The sequence below is a fragment of the Phymastichus coffea genome, unplaced genomic scaffold, assembly GCF_024137745.1.
Source record: "Phymastichus coffea isolate CEN01 unplaced genomic scaffold, Cenicafe_Pcof_1.1 PCOF00247, whole genome shotgun sequence".
NCBI lineage: Eukaryota > Metazoa > Arthropoda > Insecta > Hymenoptera > Eulophidae > Phymastichus > Phymastichus coffea.
This window is the reverse complement of record NW_026707058.1, coordinates 52,739-73,074: the sequence shown is the minus strand read 5'-3', so window position 1 is coordinate 73,074 and position 20,336 is coordinate 52,739. Positions and strand designations below refer to the sequence as shown.

At 45.5% G+C, this 20,336-nt stretch overlaps 3 protein-coding genes across 7 annotated transcripts; all 3 read left to right on the top strand.

Moving 5' to 3' along the window:
* The first annotated feature begins 681 nt into the window (after positions 1–681).
* On the top strand, positions 682–7,419 carry LOC131674469 (claspin). Of its 5 annotated transcripts, XM_058953171.1 has the most exons (13): positions 691–816; positions 1,183–1,937; positions 2,009–2,104; positions 2,186–2,335; positions 2,412–2,620; positions 2,687–4,292; positions 4,362–4,771; positions 4,849–5,512; positions 5,600–6,212; positions 6,298–6,434; positions 6,519–6,725; positions 6,818–7,027; positions 7,109–7,419. In XM_058953171.1, the coding sequence occupies exons 1-13, from the start codon at positions 756–758 to the stop codon at positions 7,199–7,201; spliced, it is 5,211 nt and encodes a 1,736-aa protein (XP_058809154.1). In that variant the 5' UTR covers positions 691–755; the 3' UTR covers positions 7,202–7,419. The 5 variants fall into 5 exon arrangements, with proteins under 5 accessions (XP_058809153.1, XP_058809151.1, XP_058809152.1 ...); XM_058953170.1 differs by having other exon boundaries at positions 682–1,937; positions 4,368–4,771; XM_058953168.1 differs by having other exon boundaries at positions 682–1,937; positions 4,852–5,512.
* A 2,134-nt stretch (positions 7,420–9,553) lies between these two features.
* LOC131674461 (myogenesis-regulating glycosidase-like) lies at positions 9,554–12,299 on the top strand. Its single transcript, XM_058953158.1, has 7 exons — positions 9,554–9,689; positions 9,763–9,900; positions 9,974–10,229; positions 10,296–10,975; positions 11,194–11,720; positions 11,794–11,950; positions 12,034–12,299. Exons 1-7 carry the CDS (start codon positions 9,668–9,670, stop codon positions 12,216–12,218), a joined length of 1,965 nt encoding a protein of 654 aa, XP_058809141.1. The 5' UTR covers positions 9,554–9,667; the 3' UTR covers positions 12,219–12,299.
* A 1,976-nt stretch (positions 12,300–14,275) lies between these two features.
* LOC131674464 (insulinoma-associated protein 2-like) lies at positions 14,276–16,820 on the top strand. The gene has a single exon (XM_058953161.1). It carries the CDS (start codon positions 14,346–14,348, stop codon positions 15,492–15,494), a length of 1,149 nt encoding a protein of 382 aa, XP_058809144.1. The 5' UTR covers positions 14,276–14,345; the 3' UTR covers positions 15,495–16,820.
* Positions 16,821–20,336: the final 3,516 nt, after the last annotated feature.

The following is a 20,336-nucleotide window of genomic DNA, read 5'->3' as shown; positions in this document are numbered from 1 at the left end:
TTCAGTCCGTAACGGTGGTTTTCAGATCGGTCATAGTATAACGCTCGTTCTTAAATTATATAATTAAAACCTAAAATCAAATAATCATGCATCTAAATTCATTGTTCGGCAAACAATTAATTTTAAACCTAAAAACAAATTAGTAACGTTTTAGCTTTTTATCGTATCTTAAAACGAATTTTCATTTTTGAATTTTCCCGCGGTTTCTTCGTTCAATGCAACGACGGAATTCTCATACCAACCTAACTGGGGGGGGTCGCGATTCAATCCACGTTGGGTGTACATACCTATGGGACCGGGGCCTAAGGGTCTGTCTCCATAGGGCCTGCCTGAGTCCGTCCGAGCCGGCCGAGATTTTTTATGGGCACGCCATCTCTATAATTTCGTATCCAATGGCGAGTTTCATAGGAATGGCTGCGTTTACATAAACGAGCCCGATCGGACGCAGCCAATACGAGAAACGCATGAACACGAAATTATAGAGATGGCGTGCCCATAAAAAATCTCGGCCGGCACGGACGGACTCAGGCAGGCCCTATGGAGACAGACCCTAAAACGAAACGACGAACATACCTATATTCCATAATTACAAAACTACATATTTCTAGAATGTGGCAGCAGTGTTGTGAATTTGGCGCGAATAAACATGCTAAATTCTGGTTTACGTGTAAATAAGGCGCGACAAGTGGATGCGTCTCAAAGGTGAAATTCTTGTTGATAATAAAGTTTAATGAAAAGAATGGATTGATAACAACATGGCAACACTCGCTATTCAAAATATTATTAAAGAGGTTGAAAAAGTACCGTCGGAAAACGGTACAGTTGATAATTGCTCTAAAACTAATAATGAAACACTTGTTGCTATGTCTTCTGAAAATGTTGAGGCTTCTGTTATAAAATTTTCGTCCGATGACAGTGGTATTTTATGTAAAAATGATAGCCAAACTTCAAGTTCAATTAGTATCAAAAGTGTAGAGTTAAATGATGGGGAAAGTAAAGAATCTCAGAAAACAACTATGGACAAATGTTCTCAAAATACTGAAACCAACAATTGTTCATTAAAATCTAGTCAAACGTCTTCAAATAAGGATGATCATTTAAGTGTTGCAAATATCAGTTCAAGTTGTACATCAAGAAGCCAAAGCGTCAATAATGATGATGAAAATTCATGTTCATTTGTAGAATCCACATCTACTGTGCAAATAAGCCAACGTCCTGTGAACGAATCAGAAGATGAGAGCAATCATGCATCCAGTTCCAGATGCTTTAGCAAAAACAGTTCTCCACAAAAAAACAGCCAAAACACAATATCTTCCAAAAGCAGCCAGAGCCCTTGTTCTAATTTTACAGAAAATAGCAATTCTTGTTCTTCTATAAGAAGATCAGTTTCAAGATCTCCTGCTAAAACAAGTCAGTCTGTAAGTTATAAATCAGATGATGATGCCTCAAGGTCTAGTTTCAGATCATCCAAAAAAAGTACACAAGAAAAATGCAGCCAAAGTGTTACTAGCGATATGACAGAAGATAATAATTCTTGTTCATCTATAAAAAGTTCAAGTTCTAGATCAACGATTAAAAATAGTCAACCTATATCCGACGAACATGATAATGAGCCCATTTCAAGATCTAGTTTTACCTCAACTAATAATAAAAACACCCCAGAAAAGACTAGCGATGAAAAGGGCAATAAGAAAAAAAAATATTTTAATATTATTGACTCTGATTTTGAAGATGAAAATACCACATTGGAAAATTTGAAAGCTGATAATGATAATAATCAACCTCAACAAAAAGTTAATATTTCAAAAAAGAAAAATAATAGGAAACTAATTGATAGTGATTCTGATGAAGAAATAATTTCAGTCAATAAAACTTTAAAAAATAATGATGATGACAGTGATAGTAGCAGTAAAAAAAAAGAGTCCAATATACCTAAAGTATTTCAATTTCTTTACATAGAACTTATATTTATTATGACATTGGATCGTAAAATAAATTTATTTTTCAGAAACCAAGCAAAATCAGCTCCATTATTGACTCTGAATCTGAAAGTGATGGGGAGTCTAGAAACTACAATGGGAATGAAAATTCAAAAATTATACAGGTAATTACTAGTGACATTTTAAATAATAATCATGTTTTTAATTTTATTAATAATTTTAAATAATTTTTTTTCTTTATTCAGAAAAATAACAAATTAAGTCTCCTAGTAGATTCAGATTCTGAAAGTGACAGAGACCAAACTTCAGAGCATATACATAAAAATTATTCTGACAATGAGGATGATAGTGAAAAACTTACAAAGGGGAAGATAAAATTGGCAAAAAAGAGGACTGTAAGAAATGTTTATTAATAAAATTTATCATAAGTAATGATTAGTTATGTAAATTAATATTTTTAAATTTTAAAAGGGCTCTGCTCGAGCTTCAAAAGACTTAGCAATGCATCAAATCCATAGTGAAACTCAAAGATTAATCCGAGAGTCACAAGTATCATTACCATATCACAGACCCAAACAACGAACTTTAGAAGAATTTTTGAACAGAAAGAAAACCTCAACAAACTTACCAAAAAATGTTACAAATGCTGAAAGGATTAAAATGTTCCCTGAATTAATAAGGTATTCTGTATATTGAATTATTTCATTTTTATAATTTGTTAATTTTATATTTAATTCATTTTATAGCAAAGTTGTTAAAGAAAAAGAAAAGGAAGCTGAAGATTTTTACCAATCATCAGATTCCGAGGAAGATGATAAAAATGATACAACAATGGAAGTAGACCAGATTGATGATGACAATAAGATTGAAAAAAACATTCAGGATAATGAAGATCCTGATTCAATTAAGATTTTTTTTACTCAGAAATTGACACAAGATGATATACAAGAGTCTCACAATAAAAAGGAAATATTACTACAAAGAACTGTAGATTTTGGAGCTACAAGAAAATTATTTGTGGATGATGCTATAGAAGCATCTGCAAAAGCTCAAATAGTTGAAGAAAATTTGACTATAGTTGAATCTGCAATCAAAAATAAAGACTTAAGTGTTTCTAGGAAGTTGTTTTCGGATGATACAGAAAATATGGATGTTAATGAAGATACAAACAATCAGAATGTATCAATATTAGAGAAAAAAAATGAAAAAGAGGGAAAAAATAGCAATGAAAACATTAATTCATATAAAAAAATCACTGAGCTTGAGAACAGCAGCGAAGACATTGAACTAAATATGTCAGAAACTGAACATGAATTCAGTGAGTGTGTAAAATCTGATGAATCTAATAAAAATAAGGAGAAAGATGTAGAATCTGAAATGACAACAGAGGCATCATTAATAAGCCTAAAAGAAAAGTCAACAACAAATGAAATATTCACAGTAAATGAAATTGATCAAAATAAAAAAACTTGCAACGATAATAAAGAAAACGTTAAAAATATGGAAGATCCAATTTTTAAATTAACGGATGGTATTAAAGGCGATGATGAAATAATTGATCCAAAAATGCTAAGTTCTAAATTTTTCCGCGCTCCAGATTTCGACAAATCAGTAGAAGAAGAAACTAAGACCTATAAAGAACTTAGCATTAAAGAAAAAATATTATCGAGTGCGTCAAAATTGAAGCCTATGATTAAAAGTTCTCCAGGCTGCATGATCGATTTGACAAATTCTGGTCCAATCAAGGAAGGAGCTTCAAAATTGTTAAATAGATTTTTAACTCGACATACACCAACGCACAAAGCTACCGTAGAGAAAGTTGCAGAAGTGAAAATTATGCGAATGGAAGGAGTTGGAGATGAAATAAAAATTATCGAAGAAATTTTGCCATTCAAAAAGACTGTTCTTGAAGACGATAAAAGAGAGAGGCAACCTGGAGATCGATTAAAACTAAAAAAAGATTTGATGCTTCAAATTGCTTCAGCCAGAGAGAAAGAATGGAAACATAAAGAAGAGGCTAAATATGAAGAAGAGGAGGAGGAATTCAAATGTAGGGGTGATGATTTTTACGAAGGTCTGCCCGATGAAGAGGAGCTATTGGAAGACGAAGAAAGTGGAGAAAGTGAGCCAGAAGAGGATGATATGCCTATTATTGAAAAACCTAGACGCAAGTGTGAGTTTGGCGATGAGGAGGCTGAAGAAAGCGATGTAGATGCCGATGAGAAGGCTGAAGAAAGTGATGTAGATGCCGATGAGGAAAATGAAGTCAATGAAGAGAATGATATTGAAGAGGAAGAGAATAGTGAATCAGTTGAGGAAGAGTCAGAATCGGAGAAAGAAGAATCTCAACCTGTGAGTACCATATCTTTTATTAAATAATCAAAAAATTAATGTATTCTAATGAAGTAAATATTTGGTTAGTCTCAGAACCCAAAAAGACTGAGAAGAATAATCAGTGCATTTGATGATGATGATTCAAGTCAATCAGAATCTAATTCGAATCATAATACAAACCATAAAACATTTCTTGAGCGGGCGAAAACAGATGAAGATATGTTCGCCTCGCAGGCCAGCAGTGATTATCCAAATGCAGATATCGAAGTGGAGACTATACCACCTTTTCAATTTCGTGAAAGATGTGATTCTGACTCCCGAAGTCAAGTTTGCAAAACACCCCTTCCAAAGTCAAATAATATTCTCAGTATGATTTCACCTGTGGCCCAGCTTACAGCACTCAATACTTCGCTCGAATCTGCAAAAAAATCAGCTTCAAGGACAAACAATTTTGACCTCAGTCAAATCTCTTCGCAAAATACTCCTACGGATAACGGGTGAGATCAAATAAATTTAGCTATATATTTCAGTTACAACAAAATATCGTCATTAAAACTTTTTCATTGTATTTCAGCAGTAGAATACAAAGTAACTGTAACATGGAGAAAATGGTTAGTCTACAAAAAAAGTTATTTGAAGATCCTCCCGATTCTGTCAACGAATATGAGCTACTCGCAATTTGCTCAGGTAAATTCACGGATACTCAAAGTTCAGGAGCACCTGCTATTAGCACAGAAAATGGTGTCACTGATTCGCAGTTAATGGAGATCTGTTCTGGGGCATTTGATACTCCAGCATTTGAGTCGAAGAAACCGGATGACACTGTATTGATTGGTGATGAGACATCTCAAGACATAACTTTAGCAATAGAGGACGACGAAGAATCTAAAACTAGCCCATCAAAGCGATCATCATCTTTGAAACGCAGTGACGAGTCGATGTTTAGCAGTGACTCTAGCAAAACGTCAAAGTCTTCTTCCATTGATAAAAATACCTTCAAAAATCCAATGGATGCTTGGTTGAAAAAAGCAGATGCCAAGCCAACGCAACTTCAAACTCAACATAAAGAAAAGGAAGTGACAGATTCCCAACTGATGGACCTATGTTCTGGTGACTTTACTTCGCAACCGATTGACATGAAAAAATTGGAAGAAAATGTTGAGTCGATGAACCATGACGAAGTGTCGCAAAATTTCAAGCTTACAGTCGATGATAACTCTAGCAGTTTTCTCAAAGAGGTAATGTTCTCTTGCATTCAAATAGTAAAATCAAATATCATTGTGTAGTTGTTTAATTTTTAATTTGATGCGATGTGTTTTTCTCAGATCATGGTAGACACAAAAGAACAAGAAGCGGCGTCCTTAAATACGAAAATCGGAATGGAGCAATCAAAGCTTCCGCAAGCAGGAATGAGGATAGCTTCGTCGTCTGAAGACGAAGATAGCAATAAAGCAAAGGAGAAAGAGTCGAAGAAAAAAGTATTCAAAAAAAGGAAAGTAGCGAAGCTTCAACTATCAGACGATGAAAACGACGATCTAAAAGAATTCTCCGATTACGAAGGAAGCGACATTAAGGAGTACGACGAGGAGAAATTTGTAGACTATGATTCCGAAGAAAATGAAGTGATTGTCGTGCCTAAAAAAGAGATAAAGAAAGTGGCGAAGAAGTTCCTTGAAAACGAAGCCGAACTGAGTGAGAGTGATTGGGATTCAGCTGATGAGGATGAGCGAGGCTTGGATAAGCTTGAATACGAAGAAGGCGATGCTGAAGATATCGACGAAGAAAAAATGAAAAATGAATTAGATCGCATTCACATGAAACAAGTAATGGACGAGGATCAAAGAAATGTGAGAATGCTCCAAGAGCTCTTGTTCGATGATGGAGATTTGCATTCCGATGGCGCTGGTCGTGAAAGGAAGTTCAAATGGAAAAATATTGGTAAAAATTAGAAAAACTATTATTTTATGGTTGAAAATAAGCCGAAGGTTAATATATGTATGAAATATTTTTATTCGATTTATAGATAATATAGGTACAAGTGATTTTGAACCTAATAATGCTGATGATCCTCAAGTAATTGATGATGAAGTTGACGCTGCTGCTGAAATTCAAATGCGAAAAATGAGATACGAAAAACTGAAATTCCAGGAGGAAAAACAAGTACTGTATTTGTCTAATGATTTCGTAGCCACTTAATTACGAATGACTAATTGCATTTTTTAATAACTAATATTATTTTTGCAGCAGAATATTTGTAAAGTTTTGGATGATGATTTTGGTGAAAGTTCACTGTCTAAATCTGGCGTTAAAATTGTTAGTATACGTGCAAATAAAGCGTCGTTTGGAGAAAACAAAATGAATAAAGCCAATTCAGTCGATAATTCTAGCAATACTGTTACAAAAAATATAATGAAATTCACAAAAAAATCGGCGGCGACTAGTTTTCCTTTTGTAAGTAAAATTTGTTTTTAGTTATTTTTCACTTTTTCATTTAGCTAGTTATAAAAGGAAAAGTATAAAATTCTTTTAACTTTTATTTGCAGTCCAATATGCGTGGTTCTTTCTTAGCAAGAGGGGAAGAAACATTAGTGAGGATAGCACAAAATTTACCTGAAAATGAAAAAGTTACAGTAGGCTCTTTACGCCGTAAAAAGTTCGTTTTTGAACACTTGAGCCCTTCTGTATCGGATGCACCAAAAGACGACTCGGAGCAGGAAAATGATAATACACCAGCCAAAGATAAAAAAGGAAACGTACGTCAATTTTCTTATCTAATAGGTAATCGTAACATACGATTGAAGAGTTAGTCACCGGTTACAACTTTTATTTTTTAGGCTCGTAAACGGAAAATATTTTCAAGTCAAACGCCAAGAAGTACAAAAAAAGTGAAGGTCGACGACCGGGCACCTGGAAAAAAACTGTTTTAGTCTAAGATAAATGTTTTATGTGAACAAATATTTGTAAATAATCGTTAGAATGTAGAATTTTTAATTTCGTAAGGCACCGTGTGCAAATAGATGGAAAATACTTGTAATGAAATGTTAAGACGTCAGAATATTTTTTATAAAGGTTGAGTGTAACAGAAAAAAATAGCTAGGAAATAATAGTTTTTCGACAAATGAATTCCTGAGGAAGGAAAAATAAAAGCCTAGTTGATCAATTTTCATTACCACTCACTCGATACACATACACAGTGGAATGACCGGCGGTATGGAATACGAGCGAGAGCAGACAGACGGTACTTTGTCATTGCCGCTGCAGTGAGCTCGATGTTTAACGTAACTCGATCCAATAATGCACATCCTGGCCCTCGGCAAGGCTCGCGGCAACCTTTGCTGCCGCTGCTGTTGCCTCGCACGCGGCCGCTTGTGTACCCACATGCACTGAGCAAATATGATCGAAAGGTGGGGCTGCTCGGCTGCCGCTCGCAGAATGAAATGCCTTGAATAATGCACGCGGATACTCGCCACGGCCTTCATCCTCGTTGCTTTCTAAATGGGTCAAGTTGATGCTTGCCTGCAATGTCACTCGCTCAGCCTTAATTATAAACGCTGATGGAATCAACATTGATTTTGTTTTGCAATTGCTCGAGGATATAAGCAGCTTACCATTTTATCAAATTTAAATATTTTTACCAGAGCATGTGTTGGTTTTAAACAACGGAAGATAACAAAAAGGTACAAATCACGCGAATATCTCGTGGGTACGTCAAAAAGCGACGAGAGAGAGAGAGAGAGAGAGAGAGAGAGAGAGCCGCAGGAGGGAAAGCGAGCGTAATCATCGGGGCGTTCACTAGTGGTGGTTTGCAACGTGTAAGCCGATTAGAGCCTCCGCGGCAATAGTCAGGCTCTTGGAGCGGAGAGAGACACATTAAAATCGCCTGAAATATGTAGGAAGCTGTGCAGGCGCGCAAGCAAAAAGCCGCTCTTTGGCCTCGGCTTTCATCGATGTTATGCCTCTTGCCTTTGCTCGCTCTCTGTCGCTCACTGCCGCGAGTTTTGGATTTTGCGCGCCCGAGCTTTCAGATGTTTCCCATGAATTTTCCATCAGCCGACTTTTGCAGACCCAAAATTCTTGCGCTACTGCACTTCGCTCCTTCCCCTGCCCCCTTCTGCGACGTGTACGTACGAAGACTTCCCTGTCCTCGATGAATTTTTTACTGTTCCTTTATAAGTACACCTTGTTACACGCGCAAAACTACTGGCTTATTTCGTCTGCCGTTGGCTTTTGCTTTCTCTCTTTGTTTACTCTTTTTCACGTAGCCAAGTCCCATGGACGTAAAATCAGACGGGCAAAGTTTTACGGTGCAAAATAGATATGTCAAGTGTACGCTTTTCTTCCGTGAGCAGCTGGCGCGCACGCGCACACACACAAGCCTATGAATAGTAATCGCTTGACGCGCCACGGTTCTGCAAGGCGCAAATGTACACGATGGATCCGTCGCGAATGTCGAAATTATACAAGCAATTATTATCATTACCCTGTTTTCAAAATATAACGTCGATATATAGAGCGTCGATTGAATAATTACGGGAGAGCGAGAGCAAATCTGTATCGATCGTTGCATATTCGAGGAGCCTCGATGGACACGCACAGAGGCAAGGCTAATAGCCGCTCGGCGGTCCATTGCTCACTCGTTAGCCGCAGCGGCTAATTCTTGTAAATATTCGGCGCTCGCCCGGTAATGCGCTGCCGCGGCGGCGCGCGCGCCTTAGAAATTTATATTCGATAATGCGCGCGCTCCCGTCGATCTCTCGTTTGTTCATTCCTCGCGCGGATTCGCATTTTTTATTGCTCATTCGTTTTTATTATTGTCCATTGTTGACTTTTTCGAGCGCTAGCGATACGTTGAAAACGTTGAAAACGCCCTAACTGATGCTTGTCATTCGAGACAATTGAAAGAAATAAAAACATTCATACTCGTGCATTTCGTAAAATTTATAGAGTATATTGTTATGGTTATCGTATCGGACAATGCATTATATAAATGTTTGTCGGGACGAAAGTGCAAGCTGATCGCGTGTAAATGTCCATAATGCATGCCTCGTAACAAATTCGTAATATTGCTTTCCGCGCCTATCTTCTTTCGCATTTCGGAAGAGTTCTCCGGCCGCGACCGTGGAAAATTTCCGAAGCGAAAGTTCCAATAAACAATAACTTTTGTAACGAGCTCGCGAAAAGAAAAATGAGGTTCTCGTGTAATCGCAGATAATCGCGAGACACGCGTAAAACGCACAGCGCACGTGTGCACCAACAACGGCAGCTCTCCCTTATCAATCATTCGTAATCACGGCGTCCAGTCGTGATAACGCTTTTTTTGAGAGAATTTTCACCTCTATATAACGGATAGACGGGAAAATAATTGGCAGAAGTGATCTTGCAGCGACAGAACAATGAAGCTCTCTTCGGCACTCGGTAAGGTTCTATTTGACGCTGTTGTAAATCGTCCGTTTGGCGCGCTTTTAATTTAATCGAACGGATCTTGCAGTTACGATAACGCTGTTGGCGACGGTCGCTCACTGCTTAGAGAACAGAGCGGGCATCAGTATCGTCAAAAAAATTAAGGCTGCGAGCGTCGAAATAAAGCTCAATAGAAATCGAGCTGATTTGCTGATCACGAGAAATGGTAAATATTCACGGATTGGCCAACATTTGTAGAGACTTAGCGACGCATCGTATATAATCTATTGATTATGCAGACGGTGCAACATTCGAACACCGATTCATCACGAAAATATCAAAGTCAACGAACAAGGACTCGTTGACATTGGATCCCAACTGCTCAATTGATACGACGTGCATTGTATCGAAGAACGTGACGTTAATCAGAATACGCACTGATCCTGGCAGTGAAGTGATTCGCATTAAACGTTCAATTGACGATCCTGAGGCTCAGTTATCGGATTGCTACTTGTTGGCAGAAAACACAGAGTGGTTTGGAGGGCCCCAACTAAGGTAAAGAGCACCGGTCTTCAGCCGCGTGAAAACGAAAAGCAACGTTATTCTTCTTTGTCTTGGCAGGCATCAGCGTTGGCCGATCCAGCACATGTACTACGACGAGGAAGTGTACGTGCCGACGCACCCGGAAAACATGGCGTTGGCCGAGCGCTACTGGCTGTCGAGCAAAGGGATCTATGTGTTCGGTGACCCGCGGGATCCGCTTTTCCTCGATCAGAATAACTTGCTGCATCGACATTTGTGCCTGGTTGCCAAAAACAAAGCACCCTACCATTGGCGCAAAATCGTCACGCTGAATTACGAGATCGGAGTGTTTCCGGATCCGCGGCTCGCACACGAGCACGTGGTTAGGTCTCACTTTGGCATGCCAACAGGTCATCCCAATGAAAGGATGGTTACTCATCCCATCTGGTCTACCTGGGCGAGATACAAGGCCGATATTAGCGAGGCGGTCGTGCGCCAGTTCGCCGACGAGATTATCAAGAACGGTTTCAATAACAGCCAGTTGGAGATCGATGACAATTGGGAGACGTGCTACGGTTCGGCGAGGTTCGATCCCAAAAAGTTCCCCGACGTCAAGAAGCTGCTGGCTGATTTGAAGGCCAAAAAGTTCCGTGTGACGCTTTGGATACATCCGTTCATCAACGAGAAGTGCAACGACGGAGAGGCCTACGATTACGCGCTCAAAAACAATTATTTCGTGAAGAGTTTGGACGGCAAGGTGCATACCACTTGGTGGCAAGGTACGCCGATTCTTTGACTGGTCGAAATGTCGAAAGTGAATTGGTTGGGACGGCGGCTTGTCTATTACGATCGCACGTGACGTTTTCATTAGTTTAAAGGTCTACCGCGATTATGGAAAGCCATGACGCGATAATCAAATTCGATAAAGCTTGGAAGCATCGAGTCCGACGAGAAGTGAACGAAAGCCAGTCGACGGTAATTGAAACTATGCAAACAGGTGGCAACGGAGCAGGAGCGATCGACTTCAGCAATCCGAAGGCCGTGGCATGGTGGGTAGGTCGTTTGAAAAAGCTCGAGGCCCTCGGCATCGACAGTTTCAAGTTCGACGCGGGCGAGGAGACGTTCCTGCCCCAGCCACCGAACCTCTCGGCCGTCGACGAGGTGCAACCAGCCGTCTATACCTACAATTACACGACCAACTTGGCCAAGCACTTTGACGACAACATCGAGGCGCGCGTCGGCTGGCGCACCCAGCAACTACCCATTTTCATCAGAATGATCGACAAGGACACTCGCTGGTCCTTCAGCAATGGTCTTCCCACTCTCATTACCACGCTTCTGCAGATGAATCTTAACGGATACGTTTTTGTGCTGCCTGACATGATCGGCGGCAATGGCTATGCCAATGGGTCGCTCACCGAAACAGAGTTGCCCTCCAAAGAAATGTTTATAAGGTGGCTTCAGGCTAACGTGTTTATGCCCGCGCTGCAGTATTCATTCGTACCTTGGGACTTTGATGACGAGGTTTGCGTTTGTTTCCATTTCACGCGCTTCCACCTGAGAAGAATGTCGAAAAAACATTTTTCTTTCCTTACAGACGATACGTATTGCGAAGACCTTTACGGATTTGCACGCCAAAATATCGCCGATGATCATGGAGCTCATGAAGAAGGCTGTGCAAACTGGAGCTCCGATCAATCCGCCGATTTGGTGGGTCGATCCCAAAAACGCGGAAGCGCACAAAATCAACGACGGTGAGTCCACTTGCGCGACTTGTAAGCTCCACAACTCTCCAAGAAAGCTATTTTTCCAATGGTCGGTCCATTCGTTTTCGCAGAGTATCTTCTTGGAGAGCAGATATTGGCTGCTCCGGTAATCGAGGAAAATGCACTGGAACGCGACGTCTTTCTGCCTGCTGGCAAATGGCGCGACGGTAACACCCAAAAGGTTCATCAGGGCCCGACCTGGTTGAGAAATTATCCAGCACCACTGCACGTATTGCCGCATTTCTTCAGAGTTTAGAATGTTGTTCAACGCTCTATCTATTTTCAGTTTGTTATCAATAAAAGAAACTTGAGTGTTATCTACGACAAACGATAAAAACATGTATGCATTCAGGTATCTGTTGAGGAATGCGAAAAATGTGAGCGTCCATTAGACGTGGAAATCACAAGCAACGAGAAATAATCTTGTAAACAATATGCCGTTTATCGCTTTGCTATCTCGTTGGACAATGGCAATCGCCATGAACACGAGTTTTATCTTTGGAACACATTTATTATCTCATCGGTGACACGAGTAGGGGAATCCGAAAGTTTCGTGACTAATGTGCACGATATGCGTGCTTTGGCTTTTCTTCTCATCGGCGCGAAAAAACACGAACAACACGATCCACTTCGAACGTCACTCGACGCCGTACTTATTCAATAGTCGAAGGCAATTTATTTACATTGAAAAAAAAAAGTACAAAACCATAGGAACAGCGAGCGCAATTGATTTCGAAATAAGGCGAGCCGAGGCAACGACGTCATTATACTGCAATATTAATCGAAAGGTCCATTCGGGTCGGGTATATAGAGGATCTTATGATTTTGTCGAGCTAAGAAAGCCGCCGGTACGGTTCGCTTCGATCGTGTCCTGTGGGTGCCATCAGAGTCGCGGAATTATTAATGAAGAAAGCTCGCGCGCGCGCTCGAATTTGCTTCGCCGCAGCGCGGACTAATTAGCTAAGTAGCTCAACGGATTACACACTCTTTCTCTCTCTCTCTCTCTCGTCGTTCTGTGACCACTATTACTCGTAATGTTAATATAATGGCATGCGTGCGTCACGTAGACGTTCTATTGATCTATTAAAATCGGTAAAAATTGGCCCCTCGTAACATTGTGTTATACCGAAATAATTCCTCGTGTAAAAGGATTATCTCTCGTTACAAAAACAATGCTTTGCAACTAAATCATACGGCAAACCTTTCGTCCCAAGGTGATTTCTTTTACCAAAGAATTTTTTTCAGCCGAGTTTTTATTCGCAGCTCACCGGGAAAAAGAGTTGCAAATTTGTATATAATGAAGTATAAAAAGGAAGACTGAACTTGGTATTACTTCGCTCCACTTATTCTGCAATGTACTTTGTTAATCAGAAATGAAACAACTACTCGCAGCGATTTTCCAGGCCAATCGTCATTTTCTGAAAGTGAAAAACCGTAAAGCGCGCAATTTGTTGGCCAAGTAATAACGCGCATTAATAAGAATTTAAGAATCACGCATACGGAATTAAATAATCTTGACGAAGGCGGAAAACAACATTTTTTCCCTCTCCTTTTTCGCTGAAACGCAAAGCGACGTTCGCGCGATTGTGAAATTATTGCGCGATCGCGTAAATTGCACGCTGGGTAATTGCGCATGCAAATGAGAAAGAGCGCTTTAGCATACGTCGAATGAAACGTGCCATAGGCTTTCCTTCGGCGACAAAAAGTTAAGTCACGAAATGTCTAATTAGCTCAGGGTAAGCGATAATTTTTCTTTCTTTCTTCCAAACCGTTGGCGCTGGCAACTATTCCTCTCGCGATCATACAAGTACGCGGTGTAAGGACTGAACGGCAATCGTTGTTGCAGAAAAACTATTGCACATCGCGGACAAGACGCGGAGAGCGAGTCCACATCTGCAAGAGCCTTTAGAGAGACAGAGGGAGAGAGAGAGAGAGAGAGAGTGAGAGAGAGAGCGGGCAGCACAGCAACGCCTCTCGTATCCGCCTCCTCGAGAAATCTTCGGGCAGCAGCATGGCCCCTTCTCCGGCGCAGCCACACGGCAGGAATACTCCTCGCGGGCTCGAGCGAAGGAGCGTCCCTTCTCTCCGACTGCTCGCGCGGCGCTGCATCGCGGCAGCAGGCTCTGCTGCTGGCCTCCCGCGTGCCCCCACTTGCTCCATCGGTATTATAGATCCTAGGCGCGAGCTGGCTCGGGCGCTCGCGCAGTGGCGGGGCACGAATGAGCGTAAGCTCGCTGGGCGGAGCTTGCCGCCGCGGCGGGCTTTAAGAGCGGCCGGCGCGCCGAGCCGCGGAGCATCCGGCGCCTGGCCACCGCCGCGAGCGACTCGGCGCACTGCAACGCGCGCTGCTCAGCCCGACACGCAGACGAGAGCGACAGAGAGCATGCTGCACAGCGCGCTGCCCGCGCGGGCCTACCTGGGCGCCTACCTCGGCGCCGGCTACTTCGAGGAGCCGCAGCCCTACGTGTACGCGGCCCAGCAGCAGCAGCAGCAGCAGCACGAGAGCTACGTGGCCGCGCAGCGCGCGGTCTTCCACGCCTGGACCAGCCACGCGGCCGCGCCGCCGCGGCCCGCCAGCCCCTGCCCGCTGGACCTGTCGCTGAAACCGCCGCCGCCGCCGCCGCCGGCCGCCAGCCCCATCGAGGTCGACGACGAGGAGGACCGGCGCGGCCGCGAGCGCGCGCGCAGCCAGCACTCGGCCGAGGGCGCCGGCTACTACGCGCCGCAGCCGCTGCAGCCGCTCGCCGTGTGCCCGTCGCGGCCGCGGCCGCTCGAGGAGCTGGTGGTCGACGACCTGGACAGCCGCTCGTCGTCGCGCCTCAGCGGCTGCCCGGCGCTGCTCAGCCCCGACTGCCCGTCGACGCCGCACCACGCGCCCATGACGCCGCCGAGCACGCCCTCGCCGCCGCAGTGCCCGGGCCGGCGCGCAAGGGCGCCCGCCTCGCCGGCCCTGACGCCCGCGCGCGACCGCCCGGGCGCCGCGGCCGCGCGCCCCAAGCGCAAGCCCGCGCGCCGGCTCAAGTTCGACGAGGACACCAGCAGCCCCGTCTCGGGCACCGTCATCCTCGGGCCCGACGAGGCCGTGGTCACCGGCGACATCGACCCCGCCTTCAACATCGTGGAGGTGACCGAGGAGGCGCGCGCCGAGCTCGCCAAGATCGAGAACCGGCTGGGGCCCTACCAGTGCAAGCTCTGCCGCCAGCTGCACGAGGACGCCTTCCAGCTGGCGCAGCACCGCTGCTCGCGCATCGCGCACGTGGAGTACCGCTGCCCCGAGTGCGACAAGCGCTTCTCCTGCCCGGCCAACCTGGCCAGCCACCGGCGCTGGCACAAGCCGCGGCCCGAGCCGGCCGCGGCCGCCTCGCCGGCGGCGCCCGCGCCGGACGGCCTGGCGTGCGCGCGCTGCGACGCCAAGTTCGCCAGGCCGGCCGCGCTCAGGAAGCACCTGGCGCAGCAGCACCCGCCCGAGCAGAACAACAACGAGGACGAGCGGCCGGGCAAGGGCGCGGCCCTGGCCGCCGAGCTGGCCTGACAGGCCCAGCTGCCCGCGCGCCCGATGCCCCTGCGTCACCACCACCACCACCACCACCACCACCACCAGCTCTACTGGAGATTCGGCCTCGATCTCATGTAAGCGCCACTGCGATTCTCTAGCGATTCTCTGGCCGCTCCGGGCCTCGGCTACCTGCCTCCCTCCCTTGCTTACACTTTATTTTTATTGTCGCACTCCTGCTCTCCGGAGCGCCTACCGAAACAACTAACTCCCCGTCTAGTCGGTTAAGCTGTGCACAGATATTCGTGTGACTTTCTCTTTCGTTTAGCTTTTAGGGAAGGGCCTTCATTGCAATAACTTTAGTATCTTGCATTTCGGACTGAATAGCTTATTTATATGCAACAAAAATGCCGGGTGATACGATTTCTTTTTCCTATGCGTTAACTGTATTCGATTTTACGTCCAGTTGCTATTTTTATCGCGCTAAAGAAGTGCCGTTGCGACGTGGGCTTTCTGTCGCGATGCAAATTTCAAAATGAGTGCAGTTTGCAGAAAGAAAATTTAGTCCACGACAAATTTTGGAAACCAAAGAAGAAAACATGAAAATGGAATGAAGTTTGAATCGATTGAAAATTTAATCAAGATGAAAAGTAAACTGCGCGCACTTTGAGAAACCGATCGAAATCTTTAAGTTCTGATAAAAATCGATTGTGTAATCTAGTCATTGCAATTTCTCGTTGAATATATCAGCTTTGAATGCCAAAAATATAATGTAAATTAGATACTCTAGGATAAGATATAAAGATTAATAAAGCGTTGAACCAAATATATTCTCGCGGCTGTATTACGGAAAATATTATAATACATAAACTAAAATTCAGACGTTGCTGATACGAAAGAAAAAAAATCTAGTCTTTTTGATGCGGTCGTCATTCCAATAACGTTCTCTGGAAGCAAACCAAAAACTATAGTGTTTAGTCTCGGAATCTAGTCAAATGAAGTGGAAATGGATGCTCTACACGAGCAAACTGATTGGAAAAGGAGCCTTATCCGAACCTTCAATCAGTTTACTCGTACTTGGAAAAGGATCTTTCAATTTTCATTTCACAAGAAAAAATTATGCCTCGAGATCCACAAAGCGAAAATCTAGTCGTCGAACCTTTCTTTGAATATTCTAGTCAATCGAATATGTTTACATCATAGACAAGGATACGATCTCATTAACGTGTAAATAGAGCAATGTTTCTTTTGTAAACAGCGTAATGCCTAGCGAGCTTATTATTCTGTAAAAAATGTATATTGCGATAGCGAAGCGGTCGTCGAAAACTTGGTTGATAAGTGTCAACAATTTTATGTAAAAATTCTATGTATAAGTGTGAATATCGAAATGGTTATTTATAAAATAAACGATCATGATCCAACACCACAAGAATCTTGGTTATTCTTTACTGAAATTCATCCCTCGAAAACGTTGCCTTGTTCTTAGCAATACTTGCTCTACTCGACAAAAATTACTTGCTCTACCCAACGGCTTTATCGACACGCAAAGCAAGACAAAACAAAATAGAAGGAAGCGTAAAATGTTGATGGGTCTTTAAATAGCTATATAGCCGGTAAGTCTGGGATAGGAAAATAATTCGACAGAAGATCAGCGGTGACGACAAAGCCCGACGACGCCGAGGAGCGAATAAAAGAAAGTCAGTCAGCGATCGACAATGTCCGCGCGCTGCACGCACACGCGCGCGTATCCGATAGTCGATATTAGCCTTCAGCGACCCCCGTAAGGCCGTGTGGCAAGCTCGGTGCTGCCGCCCGCGCGAGAAGTAATCTTCGCGGAAGCTTTGTGTGGCAGCGCCGGGATAAAGAGATCGCCGGCAAGAAAGGAAGACTTTAAATCCCCGCCGCGATGCTGCGGATTTGGCCCGGCGACGTTTCCTCCCGCTCGCGCCGATGGGACTTTGATGCGACCGCGCACTAAGAGCTTTGAATTATTATCGGCGCGCTGGATTCGGCGTGCCCGCGAGCTATACGTGCGCATTCGCGCGACGCGAGCCCTCGACACTCTTATAGGCAGCTCGCGCGAGCTATATGTCGCGGAAATAGAAATAGAACGGCGATACCTGCGAGCGCGCTCCGCTCTATGTATTTACGTTCCCGCGACAACCTGCAATAATTCACCTCGGCGGAATTCGATTGGCTCGGCGCGCGCGCGCCCGCCAATTTTCCATCCTTTGCGCGGGAGCTTATATAAGGACTTCTTTTGTGGAGATGGAGAGACGGCTTCGCGCGACAAAGGCTGGAGAATCCACTTAGAGCATCTCTCTCTCTTCGAAGCTCCTGCGGGAATATCTCGGCAACCCCGTGCGCCACGCTCGCCCACGCAAGATAGTTTCAGCGGCCTATAGGAGAGCAATTTTTCAATTTTCTCGCCCAAAAGATGGAACTTTGTCACGCTCGCTTTGCTATTTCGACGCGCCTCGCGAAAATGGAATTCGATCGTGTGCCGGCGCTGGCGCAGCAACACTTTCGTCGTATTTTTTTATACCGGCCAGTATCAGTTTTTCTTTTCTCTCTCTCTCTCTCTCTCTTCTTTTTTAAGAAAACCTTGCGGATTTCGACGGGTTCGCGCTCGTGGCAAACGAGGCGTCAAGGAAAATCGGGCAAATTGATTCGTCTACGGCGAAAGCTTGTGTCGCGCTTTGCTAGGGAGGGGCAGGCAAGATCAAGTGTGTCAAGACCGCAGCAGCGAGGGGACGCGAGGCGCAACCGGTGTAATTGTCTTCGAGCTGTGCCGTCCCCTACGTCTTCTTCTTCCATTTATTTGTCGGCCGAACATTAGGGAAGAGAGAGAGAGAGAGAGAGAATCGCCGATTGTCGCCGCTTCGCAACATCACGCCCGATTAAGCCAACTCCTTGCGCGCTGCCTCCGCCTCCCTCGAAGGCTCTCGCGCAATCAGAGAAAAACGTATACGTGATTCGAGAGATGGACAAACGGCTTTCGCTTGGGTCACGGCAAACACGAGCTGACCCGAGCGCTCGAGCGCGCGCTTCCTTTTTTCGCCTCGCCTTCGCGCTGCAATAACTGTAAAAGCCTCGGCAAGCGAGCACGAGAGAAGGGCGTTAGTGCTTGCACTTTTCTTGGATTTAGAGAGCTTTCGCGGAGACGCGGAGAAGTGCGCGCGAGCAGACCTTTGCCTCGGGGGAAAGGACGCCGGGAGCGACGCGCTTTGCCCGCGAGCGAGCATTTCCGCCCGCGACAAACATTTTCCCCCCGGCGCAAAGCGATATTTAATTTCCCGAGCTCGGTAATCGCATTAGCTGGCAAACTTGGGCGGATGCGCCGATTTCTACTGCCAGCGGCGTTTGGATCCTCGTCGCGGCAGCGCTCGATCGCCCAGCCCGTAGTCGGTCGGACGCATAGCGCACGCGTACGCAGCTACGTATATCCCGCCTGCACTCCAGCCGCGCGGGGCTATATCACATTCTCCGGCATTACCGCTGAACGTTACGCGCGCCGAAGAGTATTCCGCGACCATTGGCTATATTATTTTCCAGCGCGCGCGCAAACGCCGCTTAAATCGTTGCCCAATTCAGCTGCCTAGTTGGGCCTAATCAATCCTCCCTCCTTTGCAGCATGCAAATGAAGCGTACAAAAGCGAACTGGCGTAACGAGGCCAATCTGCACATAATTAATCTAGGCCGGCCTCTCGTAGTTAGCCTTCGGTAAAATCTGATCCTCGCCGCAGCGCGACTCTCTCTCTCTCTCTCTCTCTCTCTTCAATAGCTATTGAAAGGCGCAGCTCCGCTCTCGAGTTAAGCCTCTATTAGCGCCGCGGACGTATAAACGAAGGCAGCAGAAGCGAAGAAAAAAAGGGATCCCCGTGTAATTACAGTTCGCATTGAAAGGGAGACGGATGAGCCGCGGCAAATCATCTTATCTCCTCGCCGCATACATCTAATTCCCAGTGGCGTTTCCCTTTGACGAGTCGTCGCCTCGGCGCGGCTTCATTATGTCTCGTGGTGCGCTGCTCTCGCCGGGCCGCACCGCGTAATCCGCCATCGCGCTCGCTCGTTATATGCACCAAGCGGCGGCGGCAGCGGCTGCTGCGATCCACTGGAAACACCACCGCTGGCCGCGTGCGTCGTCACGAGTCACCGCCAAGCCGCTTGCGTCGCGGTGTCGTCGAACTACGCGACGGGCTACGCGCGAGACCTCGGAGAGCATTCGTCGGGTGTGCAGCTTTTGCGCAGGGCGCGGTCAGTCCTCCCGCTTCGAGCGAACCTTCGCTTTGATCGGCCGAGCCTCCCTCCTGGCTGCGCGACTCGCTGCCGCCGAGCATTTTCGCGGGCCTCCTCCGTACGAGTGAAACGAAGAGGAGCAGAGAGGAGCAGCGCAGCGAGCTTTCCGTCGGCCGGACGGAGCGTCGCGTCCGAACGTGCGATTAGAGCAGCGAGACGCGGACGCAATAGCACGCGCGCGGGCTACTGGCGCGGCGCTGAAGCGAAGAAAGGGAGAGAAGAGGCTGCTGACCACTTTGCGCAACCGGGCGAAATATCTGCGTCGAGATAAAGACTCGCGGGGCGTTCCGCACTTCCGCTCGGCCGGGCACACGGGCGGCGGCAGCGTCGTCAAAGGAAACCGCAGAAGGAAGCGTCCAGTTCTCTCGCGTAATGATGCGGTCGGTTCTCGTTGTGCGTGCGCGCGCGCGCGTCTCGCGACAGCGAGTGGCCGGCAAGCGGTGCGCAAATACACTTGAAATTAGGACGACGCAGCTGTTTATTCGACTGGGCGACCGACGAGCGAGCTCGCTCGGGTCTCCTCGTCCGACAGCGAGACGAGGGACGGCGTGAAGATCCCGGTGACGGCCTCGTCCTCGCTGC

Bases quoted from the DNA above. Each gene is read 5' to 3' on its own strand.
- LOC131674469 (XM_058953167.1), top strand. From the start codon at position 756: ATGGCAACACTCGCTATTCAAAATATTATTAAAGAGGTTGAAAAAGTA. The intron at 6,213-6,297 runs GTAAAAATTAGA...TTCGATTTATAG, and splicing joins GTTCAAATGGAAAAATATTG to ATAATATAGGTACAAGTGAT. The intron at 6,435-6,518 runs GTACTGTATTTG...TTATTTTTGCAG, and splicing joins AATTCCAGGAGGAAAAACAA to CAGAATATTTGTAAAGTTTT.
- LOC131674461 (XM_058953158.1), top strand. From the start codon at position 9,668: ATGAAGCTCTCTTCGGCACTCG. The intron at 9,690-9,762 runs GTAAGGTTCTAT...CGGATCTTGCAG, and splicing joins GAAGCTCTCTTCGGCACTCG to TTACGATAACGCTGTTGGCG. The intron at 10,976-11,193 runs GTACGCCGATTC...CTATGCAAACAG, and splicing joins GCATACCACTTGGTGGCAAG to GTGGCAACGGAGCAGGAGCG.
- LOC131674464 (XM_058953161.1), top strand. From the start codon at position 14,346: ATGCTGCACAGCGCGCTGCCCGCGCGGGCCTACCTGGGCGCCTACCTC.